Source organism: Meleagris gallopavo, chromosome Z (genome assembly GCF_905368555.1).
Source record: "Meleagris gallopavo chromosome Z, MGAL_WU_HG_1.1, whole genome shotgun sequence".
In the NCBI taxonomy this organism is placed as follows: domain Eukaryota; kingdom Metazoa; phylum Chordata; class Aves; order Galliformes; family Phasianidae; genus Meleagris; species Meleagris gallopavo.
Window position 1 is genome coordinate 62,542,735 of NC_139435.1, and position 17,515 is coordinate 62,560,249.

The following is a 17,515-nucleotide window of genomic DNA, read 5'->3' on the forward strand; positions in this document are numbered from 1 at the left end:
GAGATAAGATTGGAAAGGAGGATAGAGGGGAGTATCTTGATGCCTGTCATCCCAACCAATCCACAGAGTGAGACAAGCCGGCTTTGTGTGGAGGCCTTGGCTTCTTTGATGTTTAAGTCTGTTTTTCTTTTGCTGAAGATCTGTTATCCAAACAGAATAACCTTACAACGTGCTTTCTAGTCCATAATGCTATACTCATGCTATTTGCAACATTTAAAAACTACTGCAGTTTTGCAAGCAAGAATTAATGATATAATTCAGCAACTATATTTCTAAAATATGCTACTAACATGTATGGTATTTCTACTTTTTCACATCAAATATTTTTAAGGACAAGCTACAAAATACAAATACATTGTGCTCTACTTCTTCAGATCAATTCCCCCTTTTCAATATCTAATGCAGAAAACAACATTCCATTCCTACAGTACAAATGGATGATTTCTCCACTTTGGTGTTTTAAGCTACTAAATCTAATAGGAGGATTAGAACAGACTGTATATGCTCATTTAGCTTTTTATCCACATTCCCAACAACATGACTCTTCACCCTGAGTTGTACTCCACTCCTATCATTTATACTCAGTTAAAAGTTAACCTCTGGCTGTAGCACAGGTGCATACTTCATCCAACAATCTGTCTAAATTGGATTTCAAGTGGATTATCATACCCAAGGGATGTGTAAATTGTTAGGTGGATCAGCTGGGTAAGCCTGTTTGATTTCAGTGTTGACTTAAGTAAGGGATTTGGTCATGCCCTGTAGCGTGTGCTGTGTTTCAGTGCATGCTTGTTCTGTCTATATAACAATATGCATTATTGTCATTAAATTAATGATTACTTGCAAACTCAAACATTATAAAATTGTTTGAGTATTTTAATTTTAGCTAAAGTCTAAATGCAGATTTTCTCAGCAGACCTACCACAGCTCTTTATACATACCATAACCACATAATCACAGACTTTTCACTTTCCACAGAATCCCTGCCTCCTCTGCAACATTCAGAGAATTCTGCCAATGCTTAGTTACCAAACTTCATGAAAATCTTCTACTGAATGTGTCTTATTCATTATTATAATTTCTTGCACATTACTACATGAGGCCATTTTTATATTACTTCTCATTTGAAAACAGTCAATCAGTCAAACAAAAAAGAACCAACAACAAAACCTGCCAGATTATTTTCTGAAGATATTTGCAATTATCTTTCTTTAAACAGGGAACTGAGATGTACTTAGTTTTATGTATGTATTTTCACTAACTTGGGGTAGATGATTTGCTGAATGTAAACTTGTCTCAAATTATTTAACTGTTTATATTTTCCAGTATAGTTCATATAGTGTTAGTTGATTTCCAGCATCTATCTGAGCTGGATGCCTATGTGAGCTCTCCCACTCTGTTCATTTCCCATGTATCATACTGAGCAGAGCAGGGGAGTAGTGCTTGAATGGTTCCCGTGTAGATTTTATGTAAATTTGACTCAAGAAGAGAGCTTTATAGCAACTGGCATTGCTGAGCTCATGAGAGTTCACACTGTTTATAAGTCAGTGCTCTTTGGTGCCCCTACTACTCCTGTTAGCTCTCATTTGCTGGAGATTTTAATATAGGAACCAACTGTTTGTTGAAGGGCCCGAGGGCTGAGGGGAAATAACTTTTTTTTTTTTTTAATGACCTGGGCAAGCCAGGTGTGCTGCAGACTCTTCACATGCTCCCTCAATCTTCACTGAAATTCACATGAGCTGCAATGACATGCTTCCAAGACTTTCCTTCTATCCTGCTCAATTCTGTTGTCCACCTCAGCTGGCCCCTCCAAAAACGTTCTCAAACTTCAACTGTTGCTTCTACTGTGCAATCCAGCTCCTTTTCAGAGATTCTTTTCTAACTGCACAATTTGCTGACCCTTTTTCTGTTTCCTCTTACTTCCTTTCTTCCCCTCAGTTCAAACATACAGTGCCAATTTTCACATTTTATTGTTGCCTTTGTGACTGAGTGCCAAAGCTGACTGATAAACATACTAAAAACCTGTTTGACTACATTGTTGGATAATTTCACAGGTTGCTTAGTGATGGTGTAGGAGGGAAAAGTTGATGCCATGTATTGCCGTTCTAGTATCCCAATTGTGCTTGCGACTCGATGAGAGGCACTGTCAGCTGTGTCCTCAACATGTGTCTGCATGCAAGTTCCTGAAAGATATCTATATGTGGACTTACATTTGAAAAAATGCTATAACCCAAATATCTCAGTTTTAATTAAACTTTATTTGCATGAGCTTATGGGAGAAAGGAGTGCATGTTATTTTAGCAAAGAAGATAAGCCATGAATTTCCACTAAATGAAGAAAAAAATGCAATTCCAAATCACACTTAACAAGAGTTTTCTTATCAAGTTTCTTTCCTGATTCAATGTCTTTCAATGATATCTCAAAAGTGAAGCAAGAACTGCAAATGTCTCTTACCCTCTCCTGTACTAGGTACTTGGTGGCAGCAGGTATAAACTTTCTTTAGGCTCTACAGTTTCTTCTCTGTTACAAAACATCCTTAGATAATTAGCTGCTTAAGGTCTGTAGCATTAGATATATTTACTTTATCATTGTATCCTTTTTTCTTTCCTTTCCCCCCCTCCCCCCCCAGAAATCACAGAAGGACTAATAGTAGCATATATGGCATAAGGTGTCATTTTCTAAAACATTTTTTTTCTCTCCTTATGGGGTTCTTGGTACATGGGGAGGGGAAAAAAAAAATAAGCAAAGCAAAGCAGAGAATAACACTTGAAGGAAATTTTTCCCTGATCTCTGCCTCACAGCAGATTCCTCTTATGAGCTGGCTGAATATTTCCATTCTACCTTTCAGGTGTTTCAGGACCAGAGATTGCTTCTTAGCTTTTCAAGGAAATTAGTCTGGAGTTGGAGATTTTGCAAATAAAAAGCATTTGTAAGTGCAATGATTTCTGTAGGGAAATCTTAAGACTTTACATTTGTGTATTATGAATTATATACCTCAATCAGTGAAAAGCAGTAAAGAAGCAAAAAATAGGCAAAGAAGAGAAGAGAAAGGTAATGGACTCCAGAAGAGTGGTTCTGAGGTGTGCAGTTTTGGCATCTTGGTAACACAGTCCCCTCACTGGCTCATAGGAATGATTGGGAATTACGACCATCCACTGATTGTTTCTGATGGATGATAAGCTGTGTTCCTAGAGAAATACTGCTTACTTGGAACCATAGTTGAAGTCCCTGGTCAACAGCTTACATATTTACTCTTATCAATTTGGAAAAGCTACCTTGGAAGGTGATATCCTGAAAGTGATGCAAGTTTTGTATCTTCTGTAGAACCTTGTATGTCTACCCTTCAGGCAGAAACAGAACTTACTGGAATTGCAAACAGTGAGATCTACCTGTTGGCACACAAAGCCTTCCATATGTCCCTGCGAAGAGCCATCTCTTCCTCTGTTCTTCTATACAGATTTCATGTGAATCACCTAACATCTCAAATATTGTAGTAAAAAGGTGGTGAACCAAATGTCATTATCAAAATCTCCACGGTGGAGTTTGCTGATGAGAAGGACCAATTTGTGCAAATCTGCTGTTTTTATGAAAATTGTGCTCCAAAGTCATAAGATACATGGTGCTTCTGGAGCAACCCTTGAGTCTTTGCTTCTTTTAACCTCGGAGAGGAGGCAAGAGGTGTATTCCTCACTTTCCTTCCCTAACAGCTGGGAAACAAGTTGCAAGCAACAAAGTTGTTTGGGGTATTGCTAGCTCGGTGTCTTCACTAGTGCCTTTATTCTAACGACCTCGTAAGCACACAGTGGTGTTTGAGGTGCTTAACTGCAAAGCTCAGCCACAGTCAGGAATCGTTATATTTTTAAAGTTTTTCTTTCCTTTCACGAAAGACGTAAAATCAGAACGTGGGAGATGAAAGGGCTTAGTACAAACCCTGTAAGAACTAGAGCAGGGAAGGGAAGCAATACAAAGGGCTTCCAGCCTTCGGTGTTTTCACCAAGTTCCATTGTGTAAGTTCATTTCAAGGACCGCGGAAGGAGCCGCGGGCGCCCTCTGGTAGCTGCTGCCTCGGAGTTTTGAAAACACCACGCCACCCAAAGGCACTGTAGCGTGTGGGTGCGGGCGGTGAAGCACAGCCAACCCTAAAGCAAGCTCCCAGTCTCACGTGCTACCGCGGAATTCGGTGCGCGGAGATAAAACACTCGTTGGGCGTGCCTAGCCCACAGCGCAGCGGTACCGCCCCCCGGCCCAGCCGGACGGACGCGGATTGCACCCGTAACTAAGATGGCGGCGGCGGCGGCTGACGTGACGCCCCTAGCGCATGCGCTGATGACGCACGAAGGAGGCAACATTCGCCTTTGGCTGATTTCCGCGATCACTTGAGTCTCCGTTTTCCTTCTCAGCTTTCTCACCAATTGGCACCCCGCGCCGCCGCGCGAGAAGAGCCCGGCGCAGCACGCGGCAGGAGATTGGCGGAGCGAGCTGCCGCTCCGCCTTGGCCGCGCCCCCCGCCGGGCGGGCAGCCGACAGCTCCGCCCTCGCCGCCGAGCCGTGTGTCCGGGCCTCGCCGTGTCGGGATGAGCCGCGCTTCCCCATGGAGACCAAACGGGCTGAGATCCCCAGCAGCGTCCTGGACGACCTATGCAGGTACTGCCCGGCCCGGCTCGCTCCGCCCCTCGCCTTTCCCTGCGGTCCCGTCGTGCCGCACGGCGGCTTCGGGGGGGCCTTCCCGCCGGCACCTCCCGCCGCCCAGTGCTGACTCGAGGTGTTGCGGCCATCCTGCTCGGTACTCTGCGCGGCTCTCCCGCTAGGACTCCGTGGGTTACCCGGAGGCAGCGGGATAGCTGCGGGGAGCGACCCTCTCTTGGGGGGGTAGGGTAGGTCTGTGTCGCCCGGCCCCGGGGCACCGTGTAGCTTCTCGGACAGGCGGGGAGGTGCTGCAGAGAGAACTGCCTCAGGGCCGAGCTGGAGGGAACCGAGGGCGGGGGCGGTGGAGAGCCGTCTGTGGGTTTCTTTTTTTTGCAGCTTAGCGTTGTTTGCCCGAGGGCATAAAACTGCACTGGTGGTGTTGGCGGGAAAGAGAAGAGGTGCGACCTCTGTGCGACCTATGCAATGACACAGTGGTATGGAGGTTATGGGTCACACGTTTGGTTTCATTAGTGAGCGGTGTGGAGTACCTTACTAGAGAACTCTGGTGAGATGGAAGAGCCGTGAGAGCATTACCAGTGCGAAGTCCCTTTTGTTTACCAGTCCTTCGCAGTGAAACATTCAGCCTTTCTCAGGCAGAATCCATTTTTTCCATAGGGCCACAGGACATGGACACAGTTTCCCCAGGGGATGGGGGGCTTTTTCTGTACTTTTTGATCTCAACTGGTGATCATTTGTGGAGTTTTAAAGTCATCCCACCCAGCCTCAGAAATTTATGTCCAAAGCTGGATTTGAAACTTCATAACAAGTATGAAGTTCTGTTTCATCTCATTGAAAGGATGCTCTCTAAAGGACAGTAGGAAAGGGTTATTAGAAATAAGTCCACTTACTTTGAATTACTATTTTGAAGTGAGTGAAACTGCTTAGGAGTGAGAGCACAGGAAATGGGATCTGCTGTACTCATAAATGGTTCATCTTGTACTTTTGTGTAAGAAATAGTGTCTGCAAAGCACGAACACTTTTTCAGTTCTTTAAATCTGACTTTTATAGATCACTTACATAAGCTGTTATGCCTCTTTTGAGTGTTAGCACTTTTAGTTGTCTACTCACACTTGAAGGGTGTAAGTCTTTCATGAGATCAGGAAGGGAATTGCAATACTTACAGCAGTGATCTAGCCACTGTATTGGTGTGACTCCTGTAAGGTGGTGACTGGTAGAAGGGCATGTAAGTAGTCAGGTCTTGCACTGTTACAGGATCAGTCCCGCTGTCTTTATTTGTTCCTTTGAGCCACTCTTATCTTCAGCCTTGGAGTTCTGTCTTGTATAAATTTAGTGATGAGGCTTTAATTAAAAAGGAAACACACACACACACACACACACACACACACACACCTTCAAACGATAGACTTAGGGATTCATAGTTACCATCTGTCTTGTTGACTTTTGTTAGTGCTGATGGATCAGTCTTATTTCAGATACACTTCTCTATGTGGGGCACAGACAGAGCAACTGAAAGGCACAGAGGAATCAGACTTTGATGTTGCAGGAAGTAGAATTTTCATAGAATCCTAAGAGTTGGAAGGGACCTCTGAAGGCCCTCTAGTTCGACTCCCCTGCAGTGAACAGGAACATGAGTAGATAAGTTTGACCAGGGCCTTATCCAGCCTCATCTTGAAAGTTACAAGGGATGGGGCATCAACCACATCGCTAAGCAACCTGTGAATTTTGTCATGCACAAGAGAAGTGACAGGGTACCTATAGTTTGGTATAGGTTGTGGCTCAATGGAGACCTTTTTTCAGTAAGTGGGAGGTGAGTGGCTCTGAATCTCAGGTTGTTAGCTATAAATGTTAAATTTATTTCACTTCCTATTCTGTCTATGTATGCTGTTGATAGGAATTTTGGTAAAAGGAGCTGACCAAATTTTAATACTCAGTTTAGTGAACTTGTTGAGAAGACGTAAAATATCTTTCACATCGTGTTCCTTGGTATCTTTGTGTGTGTGTTTGTTCCTGTGTTTCTTTTCTTCTGTCAGCAAATGAAACTTTGTCCTTAATTACAGTAATTTCATAGTATCATGTTTGGAAACACAGGTCACGTAGAGCTTATCTAATGTATTTTTGCGTCAACTGTAGTTGTGTGAACTGCAAATGTAAGTAACTGTAGGTGAATGTCTAGGAGATGGAAAACATTATGTTACTCTTAGTAAGCTAAAAAGTGACAAAAAAAAGAAAAAAGGGCTTCCAAATCAAACATATCCAGTAGTTCAAAGTTTTGTGGTATTTCTTGCTTGTTTGTTTTGAATTTGAAAACCAAAAACCTAAGTTAAAGTTTGGCTGTCCACAGAGCAAAACTACTTTCTTTTTGTATCTTAAGAACACCTTAGTGTCTTTCAGATTTCCACTTCGTTTCTATTAGAAGAAAGGTCTGGATCTGCAGTAAGGTCTGTTACAAAGTGGTTATGTACTTGTGAGCTGCAGTCAGGCTCTGACTGTATATGACATTTTACCTGCTTGACATCTAATGCATTTCTTTATGATGGTAAGAACATTGTGAGCTGGAGCCAGTGCAATTAACACAATTTACTGCTGAATTAAAATATGATTGGATTTTACTTTAAGCTGAATCACTTTCGTTAGAAGTTCATCCTACATTCTTTGATCAACTGCAGCTGTTCCATCCAATTCAGCAAATTGGTCTTAAGTAGTAATTCAACTCTGCAAGGCAATTTTAATGTCTGCAGGTAGTTATTGTGATTTTTCCTGGCTTCAGAGGCACACAAGGCTGCCTTAGCCGATTTTGTGCATCTTGAGGCAAGGAGGTGGTGTGTTTGTTGGATAGTTTGAAAAAACTATCGTACCACTGGATAATTTTTATCATGTAAAAAGTACTTCATTTTTTCCATTGCGTGTTAAAGCTTTCAAATTCTTATGTTATGTACAGGATGATTATATTTCTTCATGTAGTTGTTGGTTTTGATCTTAAATTGCCAAGAACTGTTCAGTTGTGAGGTTATTTGGGCTAAGCATCGTAGAATCATAGAATAGAATCATAGAATGGTTTGGGTTGGAAGGGACCTTTAAGATCATCTTTTTCCAACCCCCCTGCTACAGGCAGGGACACCTCTGTCTAGACTGGGTTGCTCACAGCCCCATCCAACCTGGCCTTGAATGCTTCCAGGGAGAGGGCATCCGCAGCCTCACTGGGCAATCTGTTCCAGTGTCTCACCACCCTCACAGTAAAGAATTGCTTCCTAATACCTCATCTAAATCTACCCTTTTCCAGTTTAAAACCATTTCCTCTCATCCTGTTGCTTGATGCCCTTCTAAAAAGTCTCTCCCCAGCTTTCCTATGGGCACCCTTCAGCTCCTGGAAGGCTGCTGTAAGGTCTCCTTGGAATCTTCTCCAGGCTGAAGTGCAGCAGATCTCTCAGCCTGTCCTCATAGGTGTGCCAGCCCTACTTTGCACCCACTCCAACAACTCCATGTCCTTGTGCTGGGGGCTCCAAAACTGGATGCAGTATCCACACTTGTATCATCTGTAATAACTTGAAGGATCTCAGTTTTGAGATAGATAAGGTTTTAAGAATGTTTAAATTACTTCTCTAGATAGCTTTTGTGACTTGATGTTCCTGGTTGGGTTAATGTGTTCAAAAAGTTCATCTTGCGGTATTTGTTTGTTACACTGAGGGTAACATTTGCCAATTTAGTAGCAACTGTAGTATTCAGCATAAAAAAAAGTGCTTACTTGGAAAAGGGGAGCTTAATAAATCTAATTCTTCTTGGGAGCAGGGAAAAAAAAACCCTGCAAACTAAATGTGTATTTGTGTTTGTACTCTCTGATATTAACCTTAGTTGTTGTTTCCTTTGTTTTTTTTTTTTTTTTTTTTTTGTATGCCATTAAATGTGGAAAATAGAATATTTTCTTATAGGCAATTGTTAGCTTAAATGTGGATGAAATTTTGCTAAAAATCTCTTGCGTTTTGGGCTTATTAAATCATGTACATTGGATGAAGGGGTCTTGTTCCTGGCTTTATTTTGCATGTGGAGCTTAATATAATGTTACTTGCAACAGTAGATATATTCTGACTCAGACATTCATAACTGACTTCACAGAATCTAATACTGAAATTATACAGCACTGAAACCTATAAGAAAGAATTTGTGTAAGCTAGCTCTTAAACAGCAAAACAGCAAAAAACCTTCCACAAACAACTTCAAATAGTAAAAACAAACAAACAAAAACCAACCACAATTATAACTCGTAGGCTTTCAAATTTTGCTTCAGAGATCAGTTTGAGGATTGAGTATAGGTTCTAGTGGTGTTAGCGATTATTGCTTAATGCTTTCATTGCAAAATAATTCTACAGATAACAAAAATAAGATTTAACACAGTAGTTAACGCTACTTGCTTCAAACATGATTGTTACTTTTTTTTCCTATTTTCAAGCTGTGCCATCGCTTTTTCCTGCTATTTAGCTAAATTAAAAATTTCAGCACCTAGAATTCTTGTCTAGAGTGTGAAGTGTTATTTGGCAGCATATAAAAACAAGCACAAAAGTAAGCCAGGTACATGGTGTCTTAAGGATTTGCTCAATTCCTAGACTGTTTTTAAATTGCAGAATGCTAGGTTACGGTTTGTTCTAGGAAGTTGGTTTTCCAGCTTCAGTATTAGAACTGCTAGGACCTGTTTTGTTAAATAAGTCACAGATATTCACATAATTTTTCATTATGCTGCCTTGCACTTCTGAGTGGTACTTTATTGAGTAAGTGGAAGTACAGAGACTGGATGTTGGATTTCTGTCTTCATGCTTGCTTTTCCCTATGAGCTTATGCCATTACCTCAACTTTTGAATTCAGGGCTGTCTGTCACACAGTCTTTTGCTCAGCCCCTTTTCCACGGGGGAAATAGGTTGGAAAAGATCATGGTCACAATAAGATAAGGAAGTTGCTTACAAGTTAGGGTCATCAGCAAAACAAACTCAAATTGGGAAAAACTAATGTGGCTTGTTGGCAGTTGGAATACATTTAGATAATGAGAAACAAAGGAGGGAGGGAAAAAAAAAAACTGCTTTCCCTTTGCATCCCCATTTCACAGAATCACAGAATCACCAAGGTTGGAAAAGACCTTCAAGATCACCCAGTCCAATCACCCACCTATTACTAAACCATGTCCCTCTACACAAAATTCAAACGTTCCTTGAACACCTCCAGGGTCAGTGACTCCATCACCTCCCTGGGCAGCCCATTCCAGTGCCTGACCACTCTCAGAAAAGTAGTATTTCTTAACGTCCAGCCTAAATCTCCCCTGGCGCAGCTTGAAGCCATTCCCTCTAGTCCTATCACTAATGACACGAGAGAAGAGGGCGACCCCCAGCACACTACAACCTCCCTTCAGGAAGTTGGAGAATGCAATGAGGTCTCCCCTCAGCCTCCTCTTCTCCAGACTGAACAATCTCAGCTCCCTCAGCCGCTCCTCATAAGACTTGTGCTCCAGACCCCTCACCAGCTTTGTTGCTTCTTTGAACCTGCTCCAGGGCCTCAATGTCTTTTCTGTAGTGAGAGGCCCAAAACTGAACACAGTACTCGAGGTGTGGCCTTGCTGAGCTGAGTACAGGGGGACAATCGCTTCCTTGTTCCTGCTGGCAGCACCGTTCCTGATGCAAGCCAGGATGCCATTGTTTTTCTTGGCCACCTGGGCACACAGCTGGCTCACATTCAGCTGAGCATCAATCAATACCCCCAGGTCCATTTCTTCTATGCAGTCTTCCAGCCACTTCGCCCCAAGCCTGTAGCATTGCCTGGGGTTGTTGTGGCCAATGTGCAGGACCCAGCATTTGGCCTTGTTGAAACTCATCCCACTAAAAAAATTCATCCCATTTTCCTGAGCACAACTTCACTCCCGCATTTGTGCCTCTTCATGGTTTAATGAAGCAGTCTGTTAAGCACTGTACAGCTGTTTGTTCACTCTCCCTCCTATTTCAGTGGGGCAGAGGAGAGAATCAAAGGAAAAGGTGGTAAAACTCTCAAGGATTAGGATAGTTTAATGGGAAGGAAAAGGAAGGGAAAATAATAACGAAGGAATGTACAAAATAAGTGATGTACAAAATAAGTGATGCACAATGCAGTTGTTCTCTGCTCACTGACAGATGCCCAGCCAGTCCTTGAGCAACAGCAGCCCCTCCAGCCACCTCCTATTGTCTTATTGTTTAGCATGATGCCACATGGTGTGGGACATTGCTTTGGCCTCTCTAGGGTCAGCTGTCCTGGTTCTGTCCCTTCCCAGCTACTTGTGCACTCCGACTCCTTGTTGGTGGAGTAGTGTGAGAAGCAGAAAAGCCCTTAGCTCCGCAGCACACTATACTATTCTTTACTGATAGCTGAAGCTGGCAGCAGTGAAGTTGCTGAGAGAAGCCTGAGGATTATCAAAAGGGACTTCAGGGCATTGGGTTGGTTAGTGGATGGAGCAAAGAGTATAAGTAGTGTTTTCTTGTTCCTTCAGTGGCAGCAAGGGATACTGAGAGGACCAGGAAAACCCATCTCATAAATACATGGCTGAGAGGCTGGTGCAATTGCAGGAGTTTTCTTTTTTCTTTTTTAACTATAGAGTGGTTTATTTTGTGCCTGGCCTATTGGCTGCTGATGGGCCTCACCTGTCTCAAAGGGAGAAATGGATCATAACCCAGGAGCTGGCAGGGCTAGTTGGGAGTGCTTTAAACTAAAGTATGAAGGGAAAAGGGGTTGAAACCGAGCTTGCTAGAGGTGAACCTGGGGAAATAGTGAAGTGTTGGGGATGAGGCAAATAGCTCAGCTGAAGTGTGTCTATACCAGAGTGTATATCACGGGCAACAAACAGGAAGAAGCTATCCTGCAGCTGGCAAACTGTGAATTTACTGAAACATGGTGGGGTTGCTCCCGTAACTGGAGTGCTACAGTGGATGGCTGTAAGCTGTTCCAAAGGGACAGGGAAGGAAGGAGGAGTGGTGGTATGACTCTCCATGTTAGAAAGTGTTTTGAGCTCACGGCTGGGAATATTAAAGTTGAGTCTCTATGAATAAGGTTCAGGGGAAGATCAACAGGGCTGACATCCTGGTAGGGGTCTGTTATAGACCACCTAGCCAGGATGAAGGTATGAACAAGGCACTCTACAAGCAGATAGCAGAAGTTGTGCAATTACTGTCCCTTGGTCTCATGGGAATCTTCAATTTCCCTGATATGTACTGGAAATACAATACAGTGCAAAAGCAGCACCTAAAAGGATTCTAGAGTGTGTAGAAGATAACCTCCTGACATCGTTGGTAAGAGAGCCTGTTGGGTAAGTGTCCTTCTAGACCTCCTGTTCACAAATAAGTGGACTGATGAGAGATGTGGAGATCAGGAGCTATCTTGGACAGAGTGACCACAACATGATAAGAGTTCGCTGTTCTTGGTGAAGTCAGGAAGGAGGTCAGCAAAACTGCTACCTTGGATTTCCAGAGGGCAGACTTTGAACTATTTGGGGCATAGGTAGGGAAGGTCTCTTGGGAGTCAGTACTGAAGGGTAAAGAGGTGTCCAGAAAGGCTGGTCAGTGCTCAAGAAGGAAATCTTAGAGGCGCTGGAGCAGGCTGTCCTCCTTTGTGGTAAGATAAAATGGAGGGAAAGAAGACCAGAATGGGTGAACTTCTTTTTCTCTTGGAATCTCAGAAGTAAGTCTGCCCCCTCTGGAAGAAGGGACAGGCAACTTGGGAAAAGTGCGAAGAAATTCTTAGGGTATGCAGGAAGAAATTCAGAAAAGCAGGAGCCAAGCTTGAACCTGCCCACTGAAGTAAATGAGAAGAAAAACTTTTTTACAAATATATTGACAATAAGAGGAGGGCTAAGGTGGATCCAGCAGGTGGTGCATCTCTGTCCTTTACTGCGTGAGGTGGGGAACGTGACCAGTGAGAATAAGGATCTCAATGCCTTCTTTATATCTGTCCTTCAAAGTCAGACCAGTTATCTTTGGGGTACTCTACCCCTGACCTGGAAGTCTCAGATGAGGAATAGAATAAGCCACCCGTTACTCAGGTGGAAACAGAGACCTATTACTCCATCTGGACTGCTACAAGTCTGTGGGGTCAGATAGGGTTTCACTTTAGAGTGCTGAGCTGGCAACGGTGCTTTCCACTATTTGCCAATATTCCTGGTCAACTGGAGAAGTGCAAGAGGATTGGAGGCTTGCCAGAGTGACTTTCATCTACAGGAAGGTTCGTAAGGAAGACCCAAGGAACTATGGGCCTGTCAGTCTGACCTTGGTGCTGGGGAAGATGATTTTGAGTGAGACCACATGGCATGTGCGGGACAACCAGAGGATCAGGCCCATTCAGCATGGGTTCATGAAAAGCGGGTCCTGCTTGACCAACTGATCTCCATCCCACCTGTAGATGAGGGAAATTTACTGTTGACATAGTCTACCTAGACTTCAGCAAAGCATTTGACAGTGTCTCCCATAGTATTCTCCTGGGGAAGCTGGCAGTTCATCATCTGGATAAGTGCTATTTGCTGGATAAAGAACTGACCAGAAGACCAGCCCCAGAGACTGACAGTGAATGGAGGTAAATCCAGCTGGTGAACAGTCCTGAGCAGTGTTCGCTGGGAGTTCGTTGGGACCCATTCTGTTTAATATCTTTATTGATGACCTGGACAAGGAAGTTGAATGCACCCTCAGCAAGTTTGCAGATGACACCAAGCTGCGAGGAAGTGTCTGTGTGGGGGTAGGAAAGTGCTTCAGAAGGATCTGGACAGGCTGGATCTCTTGTGTTGAGGCCAGCGGAATTAAGTTCAACAAGACTAAGTGCCGAGTCCTGCACTTTGGTTACAGCAACTCCAGGCAGCACTATGGGCTTGGGGCAGAGTGGCTGAAAGACTGTGGAGAAAATGGACCTGCAAGCGTTAGTCAACGCTCAGCTAAATGTGAGCCAGCAGTGTGGCCAGGTGGCAACGAAGACCAATGGCAACCTGGTTTGTATCAGAAATAGTGTTGCCAGCAGGATCAAGGAAGTGATTGTCTCCCTGTACTCGATCCTGATGAGGCTGCACCTTGAGTGCTATGAACTTCTGGGTACCTCACTGCAAGAAAGACATTGAGGACCTGGAGCGTCTTCAGACAAGGGCAGTGAAGCTGATGAGGAGTCTGGAGCAGAGGTGTAACTGAGGGAACTAGGATCTTTCAGTTTTGAGAAGAGGAGGCTCAGGGAAGACCTTACTGCTCTCTACCACTATCTGAAAGGAGATGAGGTGAGGTGAAGGTTGGCTTCTTCTACTGCGTAACTAGTGATAGGACTAGAGGGAATGGCTTCAAGTTGTGCCAAAGGAGGTTCAGGTTGGATATTGGGAAAAACTTCTCTGAAAGTGTGGTCAGCTGTTGAAATGGGCTGCCCAGATAGTTGCTTGAGTCACTGTTCCTGGAGTTGGTCAAGAAATGTTCAGATGTTGTAGAAAGGGACATGATTTAGTGGGGAAATATTGGTGGTAGATGGGGATGGTTGGACTAGATGATCTTGGAAGTCCTCCAGTCTTGATAATTATCACCACATTTTTCATCAAAAATCCCAAACATGGCATCCTACTAGCCTCCATGAAGAAAATTGACTCTATCCCAGCTGAAACCAGGATGCTGCTCTACCTCCTCTGATCTGAGCTGTGCACAGGCAGTTGATGTCAGTCTGCATCAGCTTTTCTTTACTGGTCCTTCCTCCCGATGCTTTTCCCCTTTTCCATTGTGGATCCTTCCCTCAGGTTGCAGTGCGGCAGGAGTTATCTGGCAGTTCTGGTAGAGGAGACACTTCACAGCAGAGAGGATTCCATTCATACTGTGTTTTGCTGCATACTGTATTTTCACATTTATGTTCAGCTGTAGTGCTGGGGCAAGGAAACATCAGCTAGTTATGCTGACTAGTTAAGAAGTTGCCCTTTATTATTATTTTTTAACTACCACTACTTTGTGTGTAAGGAATGTTTTTATCATTGATAGAGCCTTCAAAAAGAAGAGACCAATGGGAGGGTGGGGATGGGGAGGCTTATGAAGTAAAAATTGCCAAGTAGGAAAATATTCTTGTTGACATGAGTAAGACTATTTATGTAAGGAAGGTATCCGGTCAAGATCCTTTTTCCATGCAAAGTAATAAGCAAAGGAGTAAGCCATAAACAAAGTATACAGACTGAAGAGATAAGTGATAAGGAAGGCAGTGATGAGAGCTGAACAAGGGCATATAAAAGTGAGAATGTTTATTCCTGTGAAGTTTGGGAACCTTGTCAGTTTGAAAAGTAAGGGAAAAAGGCGAAGCTGGGAATGAAAATAAATAGAGGCACAGACCTAAGAAAACAAACACGGAGACAATGAAATGAAACACACCTCTAGCTGTGCTGTTTGATGGGCTGTTGAGAAACCAGTGGTGTCCCTTACAGACAGATTGACCTGGACCTCACTTCTGATAACTGGTGGTCCCAGGCACTGGTCTGGGAATGGGGCTGAGAAAAGTTAGAGGGGAGGAGCAAAATGGGTGATGGACAGAAAGGGGCAAGAAGGGAGTTGGCTGTGTAAAACGATGTCAGTATGCTTGTCTGATGGTCCTGTGCCTATTCACCAAAGTCTGTCCTATCCTCTTGCATCTTATTTTATCTTTTCTTAGCAGTCTGCATACTCTCACTCTCTAATCCCAAAGTATGTGTGCTGTAAAGAAGTGCTCGCTGCTGGTGAGATGAATGGAGGTGTGTGTGAGAGAGTGAAGGAGGGTCTCAATATCATTAGCTGAAGAGGCCGTAGCTCTCCGGACCTAGGGAACATTCTGCAGACAAACTGAGCCCAGTGTGAGTGGGCTTGGGTGCTAGTGAGTAGAGTGAGGGCTGGGGTCTGAGATTCCAGCCTGTGGTGTGGGAACTGGTGTGAGTGAGCTGGATGTGGGCTTGGGGGTGAGCACCTGTATCACCTCCAAACCCAGCGAGTGTCTGTGTATTTGCTAGCAAAACTTTTAAGTGGGAGCAGGGCCCTGTGGATAGGCCAGGGGTGTGGGGTTCTAGCCGGGTCTTGGTGAGCAGAGTGGCTGTGGTGTGCTGGGGAGACATTGCACGTGGGCCTGCAGCAGGGGCTGGTGGATCTCCTGGCCTCAGGGCAGGAAGGGGTGGACTGTGCCCCATGGGTATAGGTCCTACTGAGGAAGTGCCTTGCCTGAGGCAGTCTGTGTGGCTGGCTGTCTCAATGTCTGTAGGGTAGGTGCTTGGCCTCACTGTTCATTGAACCCCTGCGAAATGGCATTGTGGCCCTCAGCCCAGGCAAAGACTCCAGGCACTGGCTAGTTTTCAGCAGTGAGGCAGGAGGGAGTCCATGACCAGAGGTGGTGGAAGAAGCAATTACTTTTAGCATACTGTAACAACTTACACTTATCAAATGTAAGTAAAGATGTCTTAAGTATTTCTAGTTTTGGCAAAGATAAAATGCATTAGCACCTTCAGATTTTACCTGGTGTACCCCTCAAGAGTTGGATTTAAATGAACTCTTATTGAGTAGTTTTAAGTTCAGTGGGGTAGGTGACTTTAAAAGGAAAATTCTTATGTTCTTGATGTTACAGTTGAATACAAAACGCCTTTGTAAACAAAATGAGCTATCACTCCATGCTACTACTCATCTGTACATCCCTGGAACTATATTTTTGTGTGTCAGTATCTGAGCGGAAACATAAGGTAGACTTAAAAAATAAACCAATTGTCTGATTCAGATTGAGAAAATACTATCATACTGAGTTATAAATTTTACATAAAGTAATAATTACTGTAGTTCTAATTGAAAATACGTGACTATGTTTAACTGGTGTCCAGAAGAAATGTGTTGATACCTGTTGTCAGAGTTTGCAGGTGTTCTATAGTGGGTGCTAGAGAATGTTTTCATTCTTCTAGTGCAGTTATTTACATAGGTTCTTCCTTATCTTTCTGTTTTCTCAGTGCTTAGTTAGTTTCTTATGGTCAATTTTTGTGAAAGAATTTCATGATGCATTTTTCTTCTTGACTTCAAAATTTGTACTTTATTTTCATATGAAGACCTCTGCTGTTCAGAACACGAGGAGGATCTGTTGCTGTGTTTCATGGATCAAGAATTCCACTGTTGTAATGTGTTTTTCTTGGTAGACTGCTTTAAATCAAAATACTTGGCTAATAATATTTTTTCTTCACCAACAGCCGATTTATTTTGCACATTCCAAGTGAAGAGAGAGACAACGCAATCAGAGTGTGTTTTCAGATTGAACTTGCCCATTGGTTTTACTTGGATTTCTACATGCAAAACACACCAGGATTACCTCAGTGTGGGATAAGAGACTTTGCAAAAGCTGATATCCTTTTTATTGTTGTCATTGTTTTCTGTCTCACTGCTAAAATGCAAACTGAATCTTAACAAAGCTTTGTACTTGCAGCTGGAAAGTGAGACACAATTTGTGTTAATGATTATATTTCTAGATATGTGATTTTTATCTTCTCCTTCCATGATTTTTGTGGCATCCACAAAACAGAATTTTCTTGTTCAGGCCTATGGAAAACAGGTAATTTCTAATCTTTGGAAAATCTATGGATTTCTAATTTGGGGATATTTCCTTTCGGCTGCAGTCAGACAGGAGCACTTTGTGATGCTATTTCTCCTTTGTTTAATCTCTTTCCAGTAAAATGCTATAGTAAAATGTTAATCTAGCTGAAGATGGTGAGTTCATAGGTGCTTCTAGAAACTATTCTACTGGCGTGAGACAGTATGAGCTTTTTCTAAAGTTACTGTGTTTGACTTTTGCATTTTTTCATTTCCGGGTGGAACGTAGGCAATCTGTTCATCACTGGAGAAAAACCCATGGAGAAAATTTCATGTCAGCACCCAAAAAT

The 17,515-nt window shown here is 43.3% G+C and overlaps 1 protein-coding gene across 2 annotated transcripts in view; it reads left to right on the forward strand.

The window, feature by feature from the left end:
• Window positions 1–4,484: 4,484 nt before the first annotated feature.
• The window catches only part of DCP2 (decapping mRNA 2), a 31,705-nt gene continuing 18,674 nt past the window's right edge, over window positions 4,485–17,515 (forward strand). For both annotated transcript variants that reach the window (XM_085214550.1, XM_085214551.1), the window contains exons 1-2: window positions 4,485–4,641; window positions 16,829–16,980. In XM_085214550.1, coding sequence (XP_085070676.1) covers window positions 4,589–4,641; window positions 16,829–16,980 — 205 coding nt within the window. In that variant the 5' untranslated portion in view covers window positions 4,485–4,588. The remainder of the gene's footprint in view (window positions 4,642–16,828; window positions 16,981–17,515) is intronic.